This window comes from Palaemon carinicauda, chromosome 5 (genome assembly GCF_036898095.1).
Source record: "Palaemon carinicauda isolate YSFRI2023 chromosome 5, ASM3689809v2, whole genome shotgun sequence".
NCBI lineage: Eukaryota > Metazoa > Arthropoda > Malacostraca > Decapoda > Palaemonidae > Palaemon > Palaemon carinicauda.
Window position 1 is genome coordinate 91,952,091 of NC_090729.1, and position 21,224 is coordinate 91,973,314.

The following is a 21,224-nucleotide window of genomic DNA, read 5'->3' on the forward strand; positions in this document are numbered from 1 at the left end:
TAACACCCTCGTCACGAAGGTGCAAAACCAAGAGTCTCTTGTCGAGAGTCTCATGCGCTCCGGCTTGCCCCAACAACAGCAGTATGCTATCCCTGATGCCTCGAAACTCCCGGAATTTGTCAAGAACAATCCGTGGAAGTTGGCCATTCATGCTCCCTTTAAAGATGGGATGTTGACCATCGAGGATTTTGGCACCCGGCCGGTGGAAAACTTTGAGTTCTACCCGCCGGGTCTGCAGTTTCCTTTCCCTGGTTTCGCCCGCCTCACCGAGGAGGCGCTTGTTCGGCTAGACAAAGTTCCTAAGGAGACCGTGATCTACCCTAAGGAACAGGCTCAATCCACTTGGGTTCGGACCCTGAATGAGCTGGAGTTTGTCAATATGATGCTCACTCCCTTTAAGAGCTCATATACAATGTTTGCGGCAGATGAGCGAACCCCTACTACGTGTGTCACTAAAATTATGGACCTTGCTCAGCAAGCCGTAAATGAAGACAAGCCATTACCGCAGTTGCGGGAGACGAACTTGACTTCCCTTATTTTCCCGGGGGATCATGATTGCTGGTCTAACGCCCCGGCGACATTTACCGTAGGTAAGCTAAGCCCTGATTGTGCCTCCACTCAGTTTAGTGAGAGGCTCCCAAGGCTCCCGGATTCCTTGATTCCCCTCGAGTTTGAGGCTCGTATGCGCCTGAGTTGTTCTATCAACTCGGCGACGATGGCTGAATTGACTTCTTTCCTGTATGAAGAAGAACCCCTCTTCAAAGTATTGACGAAGTCGTTACTCCACACGTTGTTGTCAGATGCTTACGACTTCCTGACAGCTGAACGCAGCTGCCGCAAGCACGTCTTAGCTGAAGCCACTATCAGGCATGAGCCTAACAAGCTCATTAAAGCCCCAGTTTGGGGTACGGACTTATTTCCCGAAGATCTGGTTAATAGCGTCCTCAGTGAAGCGGCTAGGGTCAACCAGAGCCTTAAGGTTCAATGGGGTTTAGTCTCTAAGCGTAAGTTCGAACCTGCCACTAACCAATCTCGCGGCATGAAGAGACTAAGGTCATTCCACTCCTTTCAAAACCGGCAGCCCCAGCAGGTGGTTCAAACGGTCTCGCTGGCTCAAGGGACTCTCCCTTCCACTTCAAAGGGCCAACCCCAACAACAGTATGTGTTGGTCCCTCAAGCCCATATAGCCTCCATTACCTATGCTTCCCCGGTCTTCAACCCCACCTTTGAGACTCAGGGTGCCTCTCAAGGTTACCAGCGTACCAGAGGCTCTGGCGCGAGAGGTACCTTTCGTAACAGAGGTAGTGGAAGAATCGCCCCCTGAGGCCGTGGTCTCCGCGGAGGCCGAGGAGGTAAATCCTCCACGAATTATTGAAAGATCTCGGGTAGGGGGAAGACTCTACATCTTCCGAAAGAATTGGACTTTCAACAGTTGGGCATTCAGTATAATTTCCAAAGGTCTGGGGTGGAGTTGGATAGAAGGGCCCCCTCCACCAACCAGTTTTTACCAACATCCAACAGAAGAGTTAGCCTTGTATGCAAGCGATCTGCTACAAAAGAATGCAATCAGAAATTTCAAGGTCACTTGTTCAGCGTGCCAAAGAAAGACTCAGACAAAAGAAGAGAAATCCTAGACCTGTCCCATCTGAACTCTTACATTCAGTGCGACAAGTTTCACATGCTAACCGTCTCTCAGGTGCGTACCTTACTTCCCCGTGGGGCCGTCACCACCTCTATCGATCTTACAGATGCCTACTATCACGTTCCGATAGCAAGGCACTTTTGTCCTTACCTCGGCTTCAAACTAGGCAAACAAGCATACACCTTCAAAGTAATGCCGTTCGGACTCAATATAGCACCCAGAATATTCACCAAACTGGCAGAGATGGTAATCCAAGAATTGAGAACCCAAGGAATTCAGGTAGTAGCTTACCTAGACGACTGGCTCGTTTGGTCGAACAGCGTCGAGAACTGCCTGACGGCAACGAACAAGGTCATATCATTCCTTCAACACTTGGGGTTCCAGATCAATTTCAGGAAGACGTGACACACAGGAGGCTCGATACGTTCTCTATCGGCCCTGTGGTGGCTGCACAACAGCTGGTCTAACCTCAGGCTCCTAATTGGACAAGTAGCAGAAGGTTGAGGGCATCGTTATCCGGTTTTAGTCTATGTGAATGAAAAGATCTGTCTGGCCCTTTTCTTTTCTTCATCCTCTCCTCCCTTGGAGAAAAACAGCATCCTGGGTCCTTTGCACAGCTGACCTCGAACCTATGCAGGTAAGCCATGCTTCCTTGTGTTCCTAGTATTAAGTTGTAATACTGTCATGTTCCCATACCCTGATGAGGTGGTATTGGGTAAGTCCTAGCCTAGATTTCCTTCTAGGGAACTCCAGGTCAACTTCTTAGGACGTGTCACTGCTCACCTTCACACACAACTTACGTAGGCCGCAGCAGCCTCTCAGCTGCCTGCGAGGCGCAGGGGCCCCAACCCTTGAGTTGCTCTTCGAACTTGGGTTCGGGCCCCCGGCAAGCCAAAGCCAGTATGGCAGGGGACTTACCTCCCTTCCTAAGGGTTAAGTCACCCCATGTAAATAGCGTGGTTTGTATTTCAGTTACGGAACAAATGACAAATTCGTAGATAATTTGTATTTTTCCTAACTATACAAAGCTTAGCTATTTACAGTTATGTGCCCGCCAGCCCTGTCCCCCAAGATAAGTCCTACCTCTAAGTAAAGTGAGTTATTCACCGGTGTGTGTGAGGGGGGAAGGGGTAGCAAGCTTCCCCCCCCCCCCCCCCCGCGTGCGCGCGCTAACTAGCGTTGGGGTAGGAAACCCTCGTTAAAACTTTATGGCTCGTCATCGGCTGCGCCGAAATAATTACCCCATGTAAATAGCTAAGGTTTGTATAGTTACGAAAAATACAAATTATCTATGAATTTGTCATATTCAGACTTTTAAAACCTTCCCTTTACGTAGTACTGTTAACAAACTCCCCTTTAATGTACAGAACACTTAATGCATGTACTACAGTACCCTAAACTAAAACAGGCACAAATATTAAAATGTTAGAATATTAAAGTAGTATAAAAAAATAAAGATTGTTACTGTACTCACCACGAAAGAAGTTGAAGAAAAACTTGAATGATGATGGCTATGAATTTGCTGCACACTAGAAATGATGATGATGAAGCTGATGATGTCTTCTACCGTGCAGCCAATGATAGTATTTTACGTCTCTTCCGACGGAGGTGTCTTTTCCTGGGACACCTCTTCAACTTCTTCCTGGGACACTTCTTCAATTTCTTCCGAAGGCATAGTAGCAGGAGGAACTGGCTCTTTTTTGCGAGGCTGGAAGAACATTGTGATCGGAAGTTGCTGCCGCTGCTTCTTTTTTCGCTCGAAGAGCATCCTGTAGGGAGTCATGTCTTCATCGATTTTGTTGCAGAATTGCATAGAACTAACCATATTCTCGTCCTACTCTTGCAACAATTCTCTCAACTTCTTCGCAAGGTTGGAGAGCTTGGCAAGCCGTTCTAATGTTAAGCCTGTTTCTTCGACAATTTCTTGGGTCTCTTCCTGTGTTTCACTGTCTTCTTCACTGGCCGATTTCGTCATGTCTTCGAGGTCTGCGTCAGTTAGCGGCTGGGAATGACAGTCCTTCAACTCGTCGACGTCTTCAGTCGTCATGTCGCCAAACCCGTCACCTCCAATTATCGCAGCCAACTGCACATATTTCCGTATTGCAGAGCGTTGAATCTCAGCAGGTGTAAATCCCTCATCATCGTAAACAATCAATGGCCACAACTTCTTCCAGCTCGCATTAACAGTAGCAGATTTCATTTCTTTCAGTGCCTTCTGGATGTTCTTCTGGCACGTGGCTATTGTGTACTTCCACCAGTACGCCTTCAAATTGAATGTTTCATCCTCATCATCTTGGGCAGCATCCACACACGCAACAAGGTCCGCCAAGGTATTCTTCGTGTAGAGGGCCTTGAACGCCCTGATAACCCCCTGGTCCATCGGTTGAATTAATGGCGTTGTGTTGGGTGGCAGGAACTCAACCTGAATGCCCTCATGCGACAGATCAGTTGCGTGTCCACCAGCGTTATCCATAAGGAGAAGGATCTTAAATGGCAAGCCCTTCTCTAAGAGATATTTACTGACTTGCAGGATAAAACACTGGTGGAACCAGTTGGAGGTCAGCATCTTTGTAATCCATGCTTTTGGATTATGCATCCAGTACACGGGAAGGAGATTCTTATTTTTATTTTTCAAAGCGCGAGGGTTTTTCGATTTGTAAATAAGCCCCGGCTTGAATGCTTTAAAGCCAGATGCTTTGGCTTCTTCTTTGAACAGGAAAGTTCGTGACGGCATTCTCTTCCAAAACAAGCCGGTCGCATCCATATTAAAAACTTGTTCGGGCTTGTATCCACCTTCAGTGATAATGTTCTTAAATGTCTCATTTGCATAAGTTTCAGCAGCGGTAGTGTCAGCGGAAGCAGCCTCGCCATGCAGGGAAACGCTTTTCAGGGCGAAGCGTTTCTGAAACTTCGCGAACCATCCTTTACTGGCGGAAAAACGTTTCTGAGGCTGGGAATCAGTGGATGTCCCTGCTTGAGGTTCATCTAGTACATCATCTTCGTCTTCTTCAGCATGGTCGCCATCGTCGTCCTTAGGTTCCTTTGCTGCAAAATTCTCATACAAACCCAAAGCCTTGGTTCGTATGGTGTTCGTATCCAAGGCTATGTTGTTCTTCCGGCAGTCGGCAATCCAGATTGCTAAAGCACCTTCCATACGGACGATCGTTTTATTACGAGCGGTATCAACTCGCTTCGCTGACCTGCTAAAGGTGATGGCAGCCGTCTTTCTAATGTTCGCATCGTCCTTCTTAATGTAGCGAACGGTGGATTCGTTCACTCCAAAATGGCGGGCTGCGGCCGCGTAACTTCTGCCTTCTTTCAACATATCGAGAAGTGTCACCTTTTCAGCAATCGTCATCATTTTTCGGTGGCATTTAGGCTCATTACCAGCCTTAGTAGAAGCAGAACGCTTGGGAGCCATTGAACGCTTGGGAGCCATTGTAGGGGTTAAACAGAAAGTTCAACAAAAAGTTCAACTTCAAACAGTCACATACAGCACAGTTTAAAGTTACACAGTAACGTAGTAGAATCTACCCGGCAAGAGAGCGGCAAACAAAGTGGCCGCAAGAAGATGCTACTGGTCAGAGAAAAGCCAAGCTGCTGCGGATCGGAGAAGCCGTCAAAACACCAATCACAGGCTAGATTACAAAACTTGGGAGCTGATTCGTCATCTATCAGCACTGGAACCAATCACAGTCCGTCTTACATGCTACGTAGACTGTAGTTACAAATTCAAATACAAGGTACTATACTGTATATGCTTTACGTACGCTATTTTACGCTTGTTTTGTTTTAGGATATGTACGCTTATTCGAGATGTGATTTTTGCAACAAAGAATATTATTGGATGCAGTACTTCGTGTACATACAAAAAATTTCCGGAAAATCCGCGATATATTTCTTTTATAATATATACATGCGTAATGAAAAAAGTCTGCGAAGTCATGAATCCGCGGTGGTCGAACCGCGAAGTAGCGAGGGCTCACTGTAATGTTTAACCCTTTTACCCCATGGCTCTTTGGAAATTTCCAACCCTTAACCCCCAAGGGGTTATTTTTTTCCACCCCCAAGGGGTTATTTTTTTCCCAGCACATTTTGCTGTATATTTTTTTTAAATTGCTCTAACAGCCTTAATTTTTGTCATAGAGAGGTCAGGTTGGTCTCATTCTCTTGGAAAATGCCTGAATTTTCTAAAAAAAAAAAAAAATATCAAAAATATGAAAAAAAAAAATTTATAGCATTTTTTTGCAAGGACGTACCGGTACGTCCATGGGGGTAAAGGGATGGCTTTTGTGAAACGTACCAGTACGTCCTTTGGGGGTAAAAGGGTTAAGGATCGACTAATTTGGGCTATCCACAAAAGCAATCCTGTTATAATTTTTTTATGCTAGTTGACTCATATCAGTATACTGTACTTGAAAGTTCTTAAATATGGATTGCATTCTTAATCTGTAAATTTTTCAATGCTGGTATAAATTTTCCCATCTGGAGAAGAAGAAGGCTATCTGTTAAAACAATCGTGTCGTAATGTTTGTGATGGTTAATTATTGTTCTGTATATCAGTTTATTTAAGAGTTCTAACAAGTGGTGTGAATTCTTAATCTGCTTTAAATATTTTAATAGAGGTAATGATTATTTTCTCTTTACAGATGGTAGTGGAGCTGTTATATCTGCTGGTCCACAGCTAAATACACCACCTGCAAGTAATTCTCCAGCAGCCCTTCAAACTGGATCCCCAGCTACAACTCCAGGACCGTCTACAACCCCAGCATCTACTCCAGCAAGTGTATCTCCTGCTAATATTGCAATGCCCGGAGCACCTTCACCAGCTTTGCCTGTGTCTGTTCCAAGTAGTCCAGCCTCAGTGAAGCCCGAAAATTTGTGAGTTCGCTTGTTTTTTGTGATCATTAGTACAAAAAAGTAATTGTTCCGTTACTCTAAACAAATCTTCATTATTTATAGGGCTATTACTTTCGGCGTAGCCGGAAGATGAGCCATAAGACTTTTAGCGAGGGATAACCACCCCAACCGCTAGTTACACGCTTGGGCTGAGCACCCACTTTGCTTTTGGCTCTGTAGATAAAGGACATTGCTGCTCTCCCTAAATTACCGGTTTTGACTTTCCATTAACTTAATGATAATTCTTTTTCTTTTCAGACTGTGTTTTCTTCCTTATTGGCCTCATGAATACCTGTCCTTGACGAGTCACACCTGAGGTACCTTTTTGTCCTCCATAGAGACGGACCCACACCACCTGTGTCCGTCCTGTAGTGTCCATCGGTGTGATCAGGACAACACCTGTCCTCAATACCAGAAGTGGTCTACCTCCCAATGGGAGAGGTTTAGGTATAGGCGCAAGAAGTCAAAGAGAGATTTTTCGCGTTGGGGGTCTTCCTCAAAGTTGATGAAGCCTCAGACTTCTTCCTTGACCCACCCTGATCTCTTCCACCACCCTGATCTCTTCCAGAAGCTCCTGTTCAATCGGTCTCCCTTGGGGGAATGATTGAGTAGAAGTGCAGACTGTTTAACTCCAGGTCAACCTTGGGGATCGAGGGACAGTACTGCTTCCCCCGGAGAATCGTTCTGCCCCTCACCTCAGGGAGCGCCTGTTCTTTTTCTGAATTTTTGCAGGTGTGGGTTTTGCTGGTCCCCCATCGAAGGAGAGCTTTGTTGGAGCTCCTCCATCTGAGTGCCGAAGGGAAGCGGACACCAACTTCTCGGAGGTGGATCCGTCGCCGATGAGTGCCGTTTCTGGTAACCCTGCTGGAGTTTCTACCGCTTTGCCTGCGGAAGGGTCTTCCCCTTTGCTTTCTCCTGCTTATGCCGAAGATGACGCTTCCCCCCTTGCTGAGCCAACTCTTCCGTCGGGGGTGGAGCAAAGTCCAGGGAGAGAGTCTCGTCCGGGAGTTAGAAACCCCATAGAGACTCGGTTCCCAAGATCTTGAAGAGACCAACGTTTTTCTCCTCTGATCCAGTGAGAACAGATTCCCTCTGTGAAGGAACCTCGCCGACGTTCCCCTAGGGAGGTTCGTTATGCTTCGGAGCTCATCACTTCTCGCTTCACTGGACGATCTCCCTCTCGCGTAGTGAGGAGATGTCTCTTCAGTACTGTTCCTTGGGCTCTCGTCACTCGCCAGCTGCGTGTCAATCGCCAGCTGTTTGTCACTTGCCAGCTGTGCGTCACTTGTTTTTAGACGATCATTACTCGTGACCATTGCCTTGCTGTTTGTAATCGTCACTCGTCACCTCATGTCCTTCAACCCTTGCGAGATTGTCAGCGTCAATCTTGCTACCGTCAGGATCATGCTCGTCCCTCACCAGAGCTGCAAGACTCTCCCAGAGCTCGCAAATCACCACCTCCTCAGCGTTTGCCATCTTGCTACTCATCAGCACCTTGTCATTTGGTCACTTAGACAGACTGCATCACCGGGGCAACTGCCTACGCAAGCACCAATCGCCAGGAAGGGATCTCACTCACCAAGAAGAGGTGAGTATATGATTCTTTCTTTCCAGGCCTGTTCCAGACCATTGCTCCCCACGCAAGCGTCATAGGGATGACACCTGTCGCCCTCCACCAGGGGACACACATCGTCGACGGTCACCACTCCCCAAAGAAGAGTCTACATCGGCCAGGTATAGTAACTAGGTGTCAACAACCAAGGAGCCCCTGCATGGCAGACAATTGGTTCCCTTCTCCCTCAAGGGGGAACCCTTGAAGCCCCAACATCTGTCCACTTCGAGGAATCAGCACCTGGTAAAGGCCCCAGCAGTCATGCCGGTGTCAGATGTACTAGGTAGGAGATCTAACATGCCTTCCTTTCAGGTTCCCAGACCTAAGGCTTTGAGCCTTTCAAATGATCCTCTGGCCAGCTCATCAGGCCGGAAGGAGCCCGCTTGGCTTGCAGTGCGTCAACCTGTTACAGAGGTTGTAACCCATACACAGTTGATGGCCAGCACACCCAGGATTCCCCTGGAAACATCAGCGAACCTCCCCGGATTTTCTTTCCCGTCTGACCCCAGATGAAGGTCCAAAGGGTCAGCACTTTCTAGGCTCTCTTTGGAGGAGACTCTCTTCTCCCCCCTTAAGAAGAAAGGGGGAGCAGTAGATCCAGGTAGGTTTGAGCACCCTCTACAGATACATGTGACAATGTTACGATCTGCTGGTAAAAGGAAGAAGATAAGGCTGTCTCCCCCTCTGTAGGATATGGAGGTCTCCATGCAGAATTCTACCTTACCCAGGGAGGACTACTTTGATATCGAGGACAATCATCTGCCTAGAGCTGCTAGCACGAAATGAACAGAAGCGGAGCATGAGTCTGAGCATGCCTTCTGGCAGGTCTTGGCCTGCAAGAGCCATCAACGGGTTTTCTGATCCTTCGGCAACTCCTCAGGATGGCAAAGACATGGTATTTAGACCATGTTTATGGCACTCAGAGACCTTCTAGGGCCATTGTTGCTTTTCCCTGTTCCAAAGGGTTGAAGAGTGCCCAGCGGAATGCACTCTCCCAGATCACCGACTCTTCCAGCTCCCTCTGTTTAGGCTTATCTTCGAAACTCCTCTTGCCGCCTTTCATGCAGCAGAGGAGGTATTACGAGGTTTCCAACAAACCTCTTCCAGTCCTGCCTCTGGACTACTCCCTGGAGGCATTGACCAGAGTAGTCCCCTTCGAGAGACTGTTTGGACTTTTGTTCTCGACTTCGGAGATTCTCAACCAGGAGAAGGTTGCGAAGTATGCCATGCAGGCTACTTCGTGTCTGGACCTTTGGTTTGGGTCACTGGGTCACCTGATCAGGACTGAAGACTGGTACCGAAAGTCCACCAGGAAGTTGATGGAGACTTTTATATTGTCTGGTACCAGGACAGTTTAGTTCCTCTCCCACCAGGTGGTTAACCTGTGGGCCAATAGCATCCTTAGGCATAGGCACTAAATAATAAATAGGTTCCATCGGCAGGTCTCATAAGCCGAGGTTACAATTCTGAGTAAGTCCACTTTCGAGGGGTTCTCTGTTCAAGCTGGAAGGTGTCGAACGAATGGCGGATAGATGGAGAAAGTCTAACCAAGACTTCCTCTTCCGTAGGTCCCTCACATTTAGGCCCTATCGAGCTCCACCACAGAAGCAGCAGCCTCAATCGAAACCGCCGACAAGCAGAGCTATGACAACCACATCTGCTTCGTCACAAAAAGTGTCTAAGAAGCCCTTTCACAACAAGGATCATAAAGGGTCCAAGTCCTCCTGTGGAGGCAAAGGAAAGGGATTCTGGCCGAGGCTGCAGCCGCTAGGACAGGCAATCCTCCCACCTGCCCACCTGTGGGGGGATGCCTGCAAAGCTGCTGGCAGAGGTGGCTGCAGCTTAGGGCCGAGCCCTGGATGGTTGCAGTGATCCATTCAGGGTATCGCATCCTGTTCATACAATCTCTTGCTCCACTGACTCGGGATCCATTCCCATCAAGCTCTTATGTGGAGGGATCTGTGAAGGAGCTGACCTTATAGGCCTAAGTCCAGACCATGTTGGAGAAGGGTGCTCTCCAAAAGGTCCTTGACGGGTCCCCAGGCTTCTTCGGTTGACTCTTTCTTGTGAAAAAGGCGTCTGGAGGATAGAAACCAGTCGTCAATCTCTCAGCCTTGAACAAGTTTGTCAGACAAACTTCGTTCAAGAGGGAGACAGTGGAGAGAGGACTTTGTGTGTACACTGGATTTTAAGGACGCATGCTTCCAGATCCCAATCCATCTGTCTGCAATGAAGTATCTAAGGATCATACTCTACAACAAGCAATACCAGTTCAAGTGCTGTGCTTCGGTCTTTCCACAGCACCCTAGGTCTTCACGACAGTGTTTGCCCTAGTATCATCTTGGGCTCACAGAATCGTCATCCGTCTCCTAAGGTATCTGGACGACTGGCTTATTCTGTCAGAATCGGTGGCTACCCTTCAGCACCGAGACAGACTTCTAGTGCTTTGTCAAGATCTGGGGATCAGGGTAAACCTTGAGAAGTCACCCCTGCATCCCTCACAAAGACTGGTATACCTAGGTATGATCACAGACACCGATCAGCACAAAGACTTCCTATCAGCCGAAAGAGACAGAGGCTGAGGAAGGTAGCAGGACCCTTCCTCAGGGGAGAAGAACTTCCAACCCAGAGCTGGTTGTGTCTTAAAGGTCACCTATCATCTCTTGCCTGTCTGGTTCCCAACGGCTGTCTCGGGATTCAATCTCTCCAGTGGCTACTCAAGTGCAAGTGGCATCAGACAAGCGATTCCCTGGTCATCCTGATCCCGATAGGATCAGAGGAACAGACGGACCTCAGGTGATGGGTGTCAGATGAGAACCTCTGCAAAGGGGTTGATCTTTTTGTTCCCCCCTTTCAGGATTGATGCTCTATTCAGATGGACCAAAAGAAAGGTGGGGGGCCCCACTTGCTGCACCATACCACTTTCAGCCTTTGGTCCAAATTGGAAAATTATCAGCATAGAAATCTCTTGGAGATGAAGGCACTCTTCCTAGCTGTCCAACAATTCCAGCAGTTTATGGCAGGTCACTCTGTGGTGTTGATAAGCAACAACACCATGAACAAATGAGGCGGTACCTTTTCGCAGCCCCTGTGCCATCTAGCAGTAGAGATACATAGATGGACAGAAGACAACCCTGTGTGACGCCTCGCTTCATTCCGGGTAAAAGGATGTGCTTACAGACAATCTGAGCAGAGAGACTTAGATACTGGGTTTTGAGTGGTCTGGTCTTTGAATCATCTAAATGGGATTCTTGGTTATCATTTAACTGTCATGAGGAAGCATTCAATGCAAGGCGTAACATTATGAATATTAAAGTGGGTAATATGAATATTAAAGTAGGTAATATGAATATTAAGGGTGCTCTGTATGATGGGGTACCTAAAGATTGATAAATACACAGAAGTAGTTATGTCATCCCAAAGAAAGCCAAAACCACCAATGTGGCTTGTTGTTCAATCTACAGGAAGTACAGAAAATTATTTTAAGATCTGCATATTTCTTGAGATGAAAGTATGAACGATCGCACCTGGAGATAAATCTTGATTTGGTAAGAAAAGTTACTTGATAAAGGCCAAGTCATACACACAGTCAGTTGTATTGCCCAATTTAAAGACAGACAATGATGACATAAAATTGGACATCAAAACCCATCTAAATTTTAGCTATGGAAGGGGAGTGGTTTTCAATAGAGATCTACAGTAGGGTCCCGAATTATGCGAGAATTTGGTCGATGAAAGGCCTCGTGTAATTGGAAATTCGTATATTTCGAAACACATCATGGCGGCAAACAGCAACCTACCCGGCAATTTTTTTTTTCACTCCATTTCTAGCTTTCTAGCTATATATATACTGTATATACACTCGTGTGTGGTGTATGTATGTGTGTATGTATGTATATATTATATATATATATATATATATATATACTGTAGCTTTTATCTTAACAATACTGTAAGAAATCCTTCTTATAGATTTTTTTTATAAAATACTGTACAAAATTTCTTTTATGGATAAATAAAACAATAAAAAGTTGTTAAAGTTTTGATAATTTTATATGACTGTAGTATTTACTACTGTACTATGCATAGCTTACTGTTTTCAGTATTTTCCGAATGATGTAGAATTATTTCCTATAGATACAAGAAACAAAAAAGGGTTTTCAAGGTTTGATACAGTACGTATCTAGCAATAGTTAAAAAATTACAGTATAGTACTGATATCCATGATGACACTCCCACACGTAAACACGGCCACTAGGGCGCAAGTGTGCAATAGGCTGCTGTACGATAATCACGCTTTTTTTGCCCTGAGCGGTCATTTCACTAATGATAATTTTTCAAAGTTAATATAATTTCTTTATGCTTATAATTCGTAATTATAGTTAAAAGTAGGGATATTAATTAAATGGGTTGAGTAAAAAAAAACAATTAATACTACTATTATTTAATTTCAAATGGCTACATAATACTGAATATTCTAATGGGTTCTTTTTATCTTCAATCGTAAATCTTACGCCTGGATAAGCAACAAAAGGAAAGGGATAGGTCTCTCCCCCCCCCCCCTCTCTCTCTCTCTCTCTCTCTCTCTCTCTCTCTCTCTCTTCATATCGTTTCCTGTATAGTTTTCAAATATGTTCGTCATACATTTGTACATTATTTATCCACTTTATCTCTCTCTCTCTCTCTCTCTCTCTCTCTCTCTCGGCGTTTCCTTTCCTTTTATAGTTTTGTGAAATTTCGTTGTCCAGTCATTCGGTAATGAGAAGTCATTTTCGCTTTCGGCATCGAAAGAAAACTTTGTTTCTTCAATATACTCATCACTGGAGGATTCAGAACTAGTGCTCTCATTATCAAACAGGTTATCATTATCAAATTCCACAACAAGAATATCATTTATTTCATCTAAAGAAATAACCTTCCTCTTTAGACCTTTCATTACAAAAGGAACAACAAATAACCACTTATGCATGAACGCCCGAGCGCACTGATAGGAAACCAGTTCAAACCAGAGTTTTGTAACATCAAGCTACCTTCAGAAAAATAGTTGCCAGACATCATATAAGTTTCTATTCACAGTCCCCATATGCTGAGAGTGTTGCCAAGTGGTGATCCTATACTTACTATACGAGTAAAGTAACATCACGAGACTGACGGCTTGTAAAAGGCAATTAAAGTCATGAACGGAATATACAGTTGAAGGCGGTACCGAGTAGATCGTGGTGAACGGTTTATCACGTGGGTGACGCTTAACAGGTTATAAAAACATTTTATATAGTTCGGTATTTTCTCTATCCATCCTCTCCCAGAAAACCTTCAAATGTGAATTATCGGAATGTGTGCAGATCTTGGCAGTGCGATAACTATATAGTTAGCGAATGAGAATAAAAAAAAATAAAAAGCCCGATTGATGAATGACGATGCTGATGAAGAGGATATCGAATACCGATTTTTCCCTAATTGATTTTTTCTACGTTCTGTCTAATCCAATGTACAGTACATTCTTATGTAAAGGGCGAACCCCAACATTTCTTGATGCTGCTACACTTTAATTATAGATATTTTACCACCAATTTATAATCTTTATTTATAATAACATCTTTAGTAAAAGCTCTTCAATATCACTTTCAGGAGTAAATGCGTTTATGATCGACGATGAAATGTAAAAAAAAAAGTTTTCCTTTTAAGAAGGCGTTTTTTTAGGGAAAAAAAAAACAACACGAAATAAAATTGCTCATATTTCATATATTTTGATTTTCTAAGGATAAATAAAACATTAATTATAACATTATTATTACATAGTACCTGGTAAGATATCTTTTGCCGCAAAAGTTAACCTATAGACAGATGTTAAAATTGGTTAGCGAGTTCGTTATGATCAGCGATGGAACGTACTAAACAAAGTAATGGGTTTGGTTGTGGTGACATGTTTGGCAGTAGCATGATATAAAATAGTCTTTATTTTGATGGTTTTTAATTTAAAGTTTAATGAATAAGGATTTTTCACCATAATCACAACGTAAGTATAAAAATTAATTAGTACAAATATGGAATATTATACATATAGGTGTTGGACAGTTAGGCTAGGCCTAGCGACAAGTTCACACAACAGATGGGCAAACCTTAACATTTTTCATCCAAAACTAGTCTTAAAATGTTTGAACAGAAATCTTTCTCTCACATTCTCCCCCCCCCTTCTCAGACATCGGGGAACCATCACCCCCCCCCCCCCAATACAATTAAGAAAACAATAGATTTCCTACGCTTCGCGGTGCTTGACTCGCGGATTTAGAATGCTCCTCGCAAATACAGGAAAATTAATTTTTAAAAACTATCGATCGCGTAATTGAGGAATCGCGTAATTAGAACACGTGTAATTCGGGACCCTACTGTATATGAATTTACGGAAGAGGAGATATTGGCTATGTGTCCATTATCAGTGTGGAAAGTATATAAAAGTACCTGGAACATCAATGATAATCCTTACTTTCCTGGATGCTGATGTATCTTTCCACATTGACATAGAAAATGAAAGGATTAGAGTTCGACCTTTTAAGCATAAGCCACTTCAATGTTTTAATTGCTTTAAATATGGGCATCCTTCCAAAGTTTGTAAGAATAATAAATTTTTTAATACTTGCTCCAATCTTTACCATGGAGAATGTACACTTGAGGCAAGGTGCTTGAACTGCAACTCTAATGATAGGAGCTGCCAGTTATATAAGTTAGAAGAAGTTGCCCTCAATAAATCAATTATTGAACATGTAAGTGTAAGGCATGCCAAGATATTATCAAATAAATCTACTACCTATGCAAAGACATTAAAAACAGGAGAAAAAGTTCCTCGGGAATCATCTAACCCACCTACTACTGTAGGTAGTTCTTGTAAAAGGAATTTACCATCTACTGATAAGTGCTGCATAATAAGGCAAGAATATCTCCTCCTAAAGATTTACCATTGTGTATTAACAAAAAGACATTGCCTACCACTATCCAACCTTTATCCCCCACTACAAAGGATACTACTAACCTCTCCCTGATTTAATGGAGATTCCTCTTGAAACCAAGTTACCAGATTCACCTGTAGTGAGGAAGTGATGTTTTGTCTGTTGATGTTTCTGATCAACCAGAAGACAATTTAAATAAATCAGAAATTTGAGTTGAGGTCCAGCATCCCCCTCAACAATTAGATCAAAAGGACAAAAAGAAAATCACAAACACAAAACCAAATTTGTCAAGACCCTCTCTAATTGCTAATGGGAAGACTTCATCCAAAAGTTCTTGCAAAAATTAAAGATAGTTTTTTCCTCCATTTTGCAATGGAATTTTCAGGGTTTAAGGGCCAAATATGAAGAACTTAAGCTTTTAATTCACGAGCATTCCCCCATTATTATATATCTACAGGAGAGCAAGCTTGATGGTAATACCCCTTGTCTTAGTGAATATATTAGTTATAGGACATCATATGATCGCCGAGCAGGGAGCCATGGCGGAAGTCTCGTATACGTTCGTCGAGATGTTCCTCAAATATCTTTGTCTATCCGTACACCTCTGCAGGCAGTGGTTGTACAGATTGATATAGAGAGAAAATATACAATTTGCTCTCTGTACTTGTCTCCAAATGATAACATATTGTATGATGATTTAGTAGAGGCAATTCAATAACTCCCTCAACCTTTTCTTTTACTTGGAGATTTGAATGGTAGACATCCTTTGTGGGGTGATGTTTTAGCAAACACTAGGGGCAATATCATATCATCAATTGTGAAAAATTAGGATGTTGGACTCCTTAATACAGGCGAGTCCGCACACTTCCATGTTCAGACAGGTACCTTGTCATACATTGACCTTTCAATTGCAAGCTCTAACTGCCTTTTTTATTTCGATTGGAGAACATCATGCACCAATCATTATAAACACCAACAAGGTTCCACGTTTACAAAGATCTCCACGATGGAAACTTGACAAGGTGGACTGGGATAAATTTTGTGAGCTAAGTGAAATCGAAGGTAGTGCAGAACAGTTTGAAAGTATTGATGATGCCATAGACCTACTGAATGAAACTTTCCATACAGCAGGAATCAATTTGATTCCCAAAACCACAGGATTATTCAAACGACGACTAGTCCCATGGTGGTCTTCAGAATTAACTGTTTTCAAACATACGACTTACCTGGTACAGTGATACCTCGGTAGTCGAACGACTCTATACTCGAACAATTCGGAGTTCGACCAAAATTTTCGAGAAATTTTTGCTGCGGTGCTCGACCAAAAATTCGGTACTCGACCAGCCGAACACGTGACGACCGCATGGGCTTTGTGATGATCGCGCCATCTCGGCCACTCTCGCTTGTTCGGGAAGCATCAGTTCTCTCGAGAGCGTCACTCAGACAACGCGCGATCAGCATTCGTTGTGATTTAGTGATTTTCAGTGCTTTTAATTGCTTTTTTAGCTTTCATAATGAGTCCCAAGAAAGTAATGAGTGTTAAGGGGAAGGAGAAGAGGAAAACAGTGCGAACAACGATCGAGTTGAAGAAGGAAATTATAGCGAAATATGAGAATGGTGTACGAGTGTCCGATTTAGCGGTAGAATACGGAATGGCGAAGTCGACCATTTCTACGTTTTTAAAGCATAAAGAAATGATTAAGAAGGCGAATGTTGCAACGGGAGTTACGGCGGTAACTAAGCAAAGGCCACAAGTGATTGAGGAGATGGAAAAGTTGCTTTTAATATTTATTAAAGAAAAACAGTTGGCCGGGGAAAGTGTTAGTGAAGCGTTCATTTGTGAAAAAGCGTTGCATATCTATGAAGAATTAGTGAAGAAAAGTCCGAGTACCAGTGAAAGTGATTCATTTACATTTAAAGCGAGCAGGGGTTGGTTTGAAAAGTTTCGTAATAGAACAGGTATTCATCGTGTTACTAGGCATGGGGAGGCAGCTAGTTCGGATCAAATTGCAGCCGATAAATACGTGGGGGAATTCGATCGGTACATAAATGAACAAAATTTGATCGCACAACAAGTCTTTAATTGTGATGAGACTGGGTTATTTTGGAAGAAAATGCCAGCCAATACGTACATTACCAAGGACGAGACGAAGATGCCAGGTCACAAGCCAATGAAAGATAGGCTAACATTGTTGCTGTGTGCAAATGCAAGTGGCGATTGCAAGATCAAACCCTTGTTAGTGTACCACTCGGACAACCCCCGGGTGTTCAAACGAAATAATATTTGTAAAAGTGCACTACCAGTTATGTGGCGCTCGAACACTAAATCTTGGGTCACAAGACAATTCTTTACTGAGTGGATAAACGAAGTGTTTGCCCCCCAGGTTAAGGCTTACCTCATTGAAAAGAGCTTGCCAATGAAATGTCTTCTGGTTATGGACAATGCTCCTGCACATCCTCCAGGTCTCGAGGATGACTTGAAAGAAGAATACAGCTTTATCAAAATCAAATTCTTGCCCCCCAATACTACTCCCATACTCCAGCCCATGGACCAACAGGTCATTTCAAACTTCAAAAAACTCTATACCAAGGCCCTTTTCAGAAAGTGTTTTGAAGTGACCAGTGACACGAAGTTGACCCTAAAGGAATTCTGGAAGGAACACTTCAGCATCCTCAACTCTGTTAACATGATTGACCAAGCTTGGCGAGGTGTGACCTATAGGACATTGAACTCTGCCTGGCGTAAGCTGTGGCCATCATGTGTCACAGAGAGGGAGTTTGAAGGTTTCCAACCAGAGGCGGGTCCAAGCACTGCTACCCCTGTAATTTCTGATGACACTGATGTCGTTGAGGAAATTGTTGTCATGGGCAGGAGTTTGGGGCTTGAGGTCGACAAGGATGATATTGATGAGCTTGTAGAAAGCCATTCTACCGAGTTGACTGTGGAGGAATTGTTGCACCTGCAACAACAACAGCAGCAGGATCTGATTGTGGAGCAGGAATCTTCAGAAGAGGATGAGGTAAGGGAGGATGTTCCAAGTTCTCTCATCAATGAAATTTGTTCCAAGTGGGCAGATGTGCAGGCTTTTGCTGAAAAATACCACCCAGAAATTGCAGTAGCAAACCGGGCAGTGCATATGTTTAATGATAGTGTCATGTATCATTTTCGAAGAATACTGCAGAGGAGGAAGAAACAATTAACAATAGACCAGTTTTTCACAAAAGAAAAGAAAGCTGCTACATCAAAGCCTGTTTCTCCTCCAAAGAAGAGACAAAGAAGAGAAGAAACCCCTGAAATAGATCTGCCCACCCTTTCATTGGAGAGAGAAACAACTCCTGAAGGAGAACTACCCCGCCACATCATGGAAGGGGACTCTCCTTCCAAGCAGTAACCTCCCCCTTCCATCCTCTCCACATCCATCCCTGTATGCCATCGAACCGCTGCTCAAAGGTATGTTCACTACAGTACAGAAAATGGTTTAAAATTGTTTTATTTTAGTACAGTAAATGGTTTAAAATTGTTTTATAGGATTTTCTGACCAATTTCATACACATTTAGATAATTATTGTTGTTTAGGTACACGTTTTATTAATATTTTGGGCCTGTTCGAGTGCTTGGGAACGGAATAGAATATATACCATTATTTCTTATGGGGAAAAAAAATTCGGTACTCGAACAAATCGGAGGTCGAACACGGATCTCGAACGGATTATGGTCGAGTACCGAGGTATCACTGTAGTTATATATATAGCTTAGTCTCTGACGTCACGGCAGAGAATTCAAAACTCGCGCCAATTGCCGATTGGATAGCCAGGTGTACTACCTGCACACCCTAGCGAGGTACCTCGGAACCATCCCCTGTTCCCTCATATTTTCTCTGCCGGCATAGCGGTAATATCGTTGGATTTTTCTCTCGCCGTAACCTGTATATTACAGTTATCTTGGTGATGTACAATTTACTTTTAGCCTTCGCTGGTTGGTTTTTATTTTTACCAAGTGTTAGTGTTTTAATTTTGTTCGTATCTTTGAAAAGGTAGGATTGGGAGTGTTTTTCCCCCTACTGTAAAAACGAACCTACTTTATTAAAACATGATGGTGGAGATACGTTCCGCCAAATTTATGACGTCGTAGTCGTGTGACGTAATCTACATAGTACAAACATTGTATGACTTGCAGATTCTTTTATTTGCTTTTTCTTGTAAAGAATGGAAAAAAATTCTATCTTACAATAAGTTTTTAACTTTTAATGTAAAATTTTTAATAAAATATTTGTCCATTTAGTATTCGTTCTTTAAATCATCGATCTATTTTCAAAGATTAAATAGAACTAGCGTATTGTTAATTTACGCTGTGTAGTCCTCATGACAATCGATGCAGTCCCAACATGTCTTGGTAACGTTCTTTTCGATATTGGGAATTCTAGTATTAGTCGTACTGTATATTCGTATATATGTTTCAATTGTAAAGTGTAGCAAATCACTATTTTTGGGAACCCTTAAGATTTAAGGGTTGTTTACATTTATATATATGCGTTATTGCTATATCTGTTCTTTTTAATCATAACAAATCACTATTTTTGGGAACCCTTAGGAATTAAGGGTTGATTACATATATTTATGTTATTTCTATTTCTGTTCATTTTAATCATATAACATATAGCTTTCCCGGTGGTTGTATGTAACTACCGGGTAGGTAATTATAACATTTAATTTTACTGGTGGTTATATATAACTACTGGGTTAGTGTGTTCAATATTTATTTTTAAACACAAGACTTGCCCGGTGGTTATTTTTATGTGACCGCCGGGTAAGTATGTTTGAAAGTTTATTCTATTATGAAAATATCAGTTTAATATTTTATAAAAATATTTTGTTACAATTTATATAGCAAGTACTAGAGACGATATTGCATTCTCATTCAAGCTCGTGGCAGAAGAGTAAGTTCTCTCACAACGGGCAGGACTAATTATGGTCTTTTGTGTAAGAGTTTAAAAGTGCAAGTTTCAGTGTTAAATTAGGGCAGTGAATTTATTCAGCACAGTGGACGTCGTTTTCCTAGCCTTAGACCTCTTCCAAGCTCCCTTGCCCCTGGGAGAATGAATGTCGATCGGTGAAAGGAAACGAGAGCCGTTAGCTCACGAGCAGACGTCCTCTCGAGCGTTCCTGTTGACGTTCCCAAGAACGCTCGCCCTTGCCATGGGAAAGCAAAAAGCGTTGAACGTTAAGCTACCAACACTGCTGTTAGAGTCTTGCATTGCATCACATTTGCTGATAATAGCAATACTATAAGTCATAGATATTCGCTGATAATAACAATGCTTACGAACCAACATAGACACGGTTTTTGTCTCAGAGCGCCAGTCAGCCATGAGAACCCTCTGATCGGAAGTCATTAAACCGAATGCGCCGAGCGCCATAATGAAGATCATTTTGCTTTAACACTCGCCGCTAAGTCTTTCAGGACGATCGGCGCCACGTCTTTCAGGACGATCGACGCCTCGTCTTTCAGGACGATTGGCGCCACGTTTTTCAGGACGATCGGCGCCACGTTTTTCAGGACGATCGGCGCCACGTCTTTCAGGACGCTCGGCGCCTCGTCTTTCAGGACGCTCGGCGCCTCGTCTTTCAGGACGCTCGGCGCCTCGTCTTTCAGGACGCGCGGCGCCTCGTCTTTCAGGACGCTCGGCGCCTCGTTTTTCAGAACGCTCGGCGCCTCGTCTTTCAGAACGCTCAGCGCCTCGTCTTTCAGGACGATCGGCACTATGTCTTTCAGGACGATCGGCGCCACGTCTTACAAGATCTTTGTCAAAGGAAGACATTGGTGATCACTTTTCTCCTGTTGAATTATTTGAGATTATCAGAAGGAGAAGATCTCAAGTCCTTTCATCCTTCAGTTGATTTAGAAACTCATGAAAGTTTTTAATGATTAGTTTCCAAATTATTTTGGGCCTGTTGTTCCACGTTCGCCACCCTCTGAATTTTCACGTGGTCATTAATGGAGCTTTAAGGATGATGGGAGACTGGTTAGAGCAGCGGTTCCCAAATACTTTTGTCCATTACCCCACTTTTTCCAAAATCCTGGCTAGCAGCAAGCTCGTTACCCCCGCAACATATCTATTATTTTGAA

General features: G+C 43.5%; 1 protein-coding gene across 4 annotated transcripts in view; it reads left to right on the plus strand.

Moving 5' to 3' along the window:
- Prp40 (pre-mRNA processing factor 40) overlaps positions 1–21,224 on the plus strand; it is an 874,860-nt gene that overhangs the window by 244,159 nt on the left and 609,477 nt on the right. For all 4 annotated transcript variants that reach the window (XM_068373863.1, XM_068373864.1, XM_068373862.1 and 1 more), the window contains exon 3: positions 6,292–6,523. In XM_068373863.1, coding sequence (XP_068229964.1) covers positions 6,292–6,523 — 232 coding nt within the window. The remainder of the gene's footprint in view (positions 1–6,291; positions 6,524–21,224) is intronic.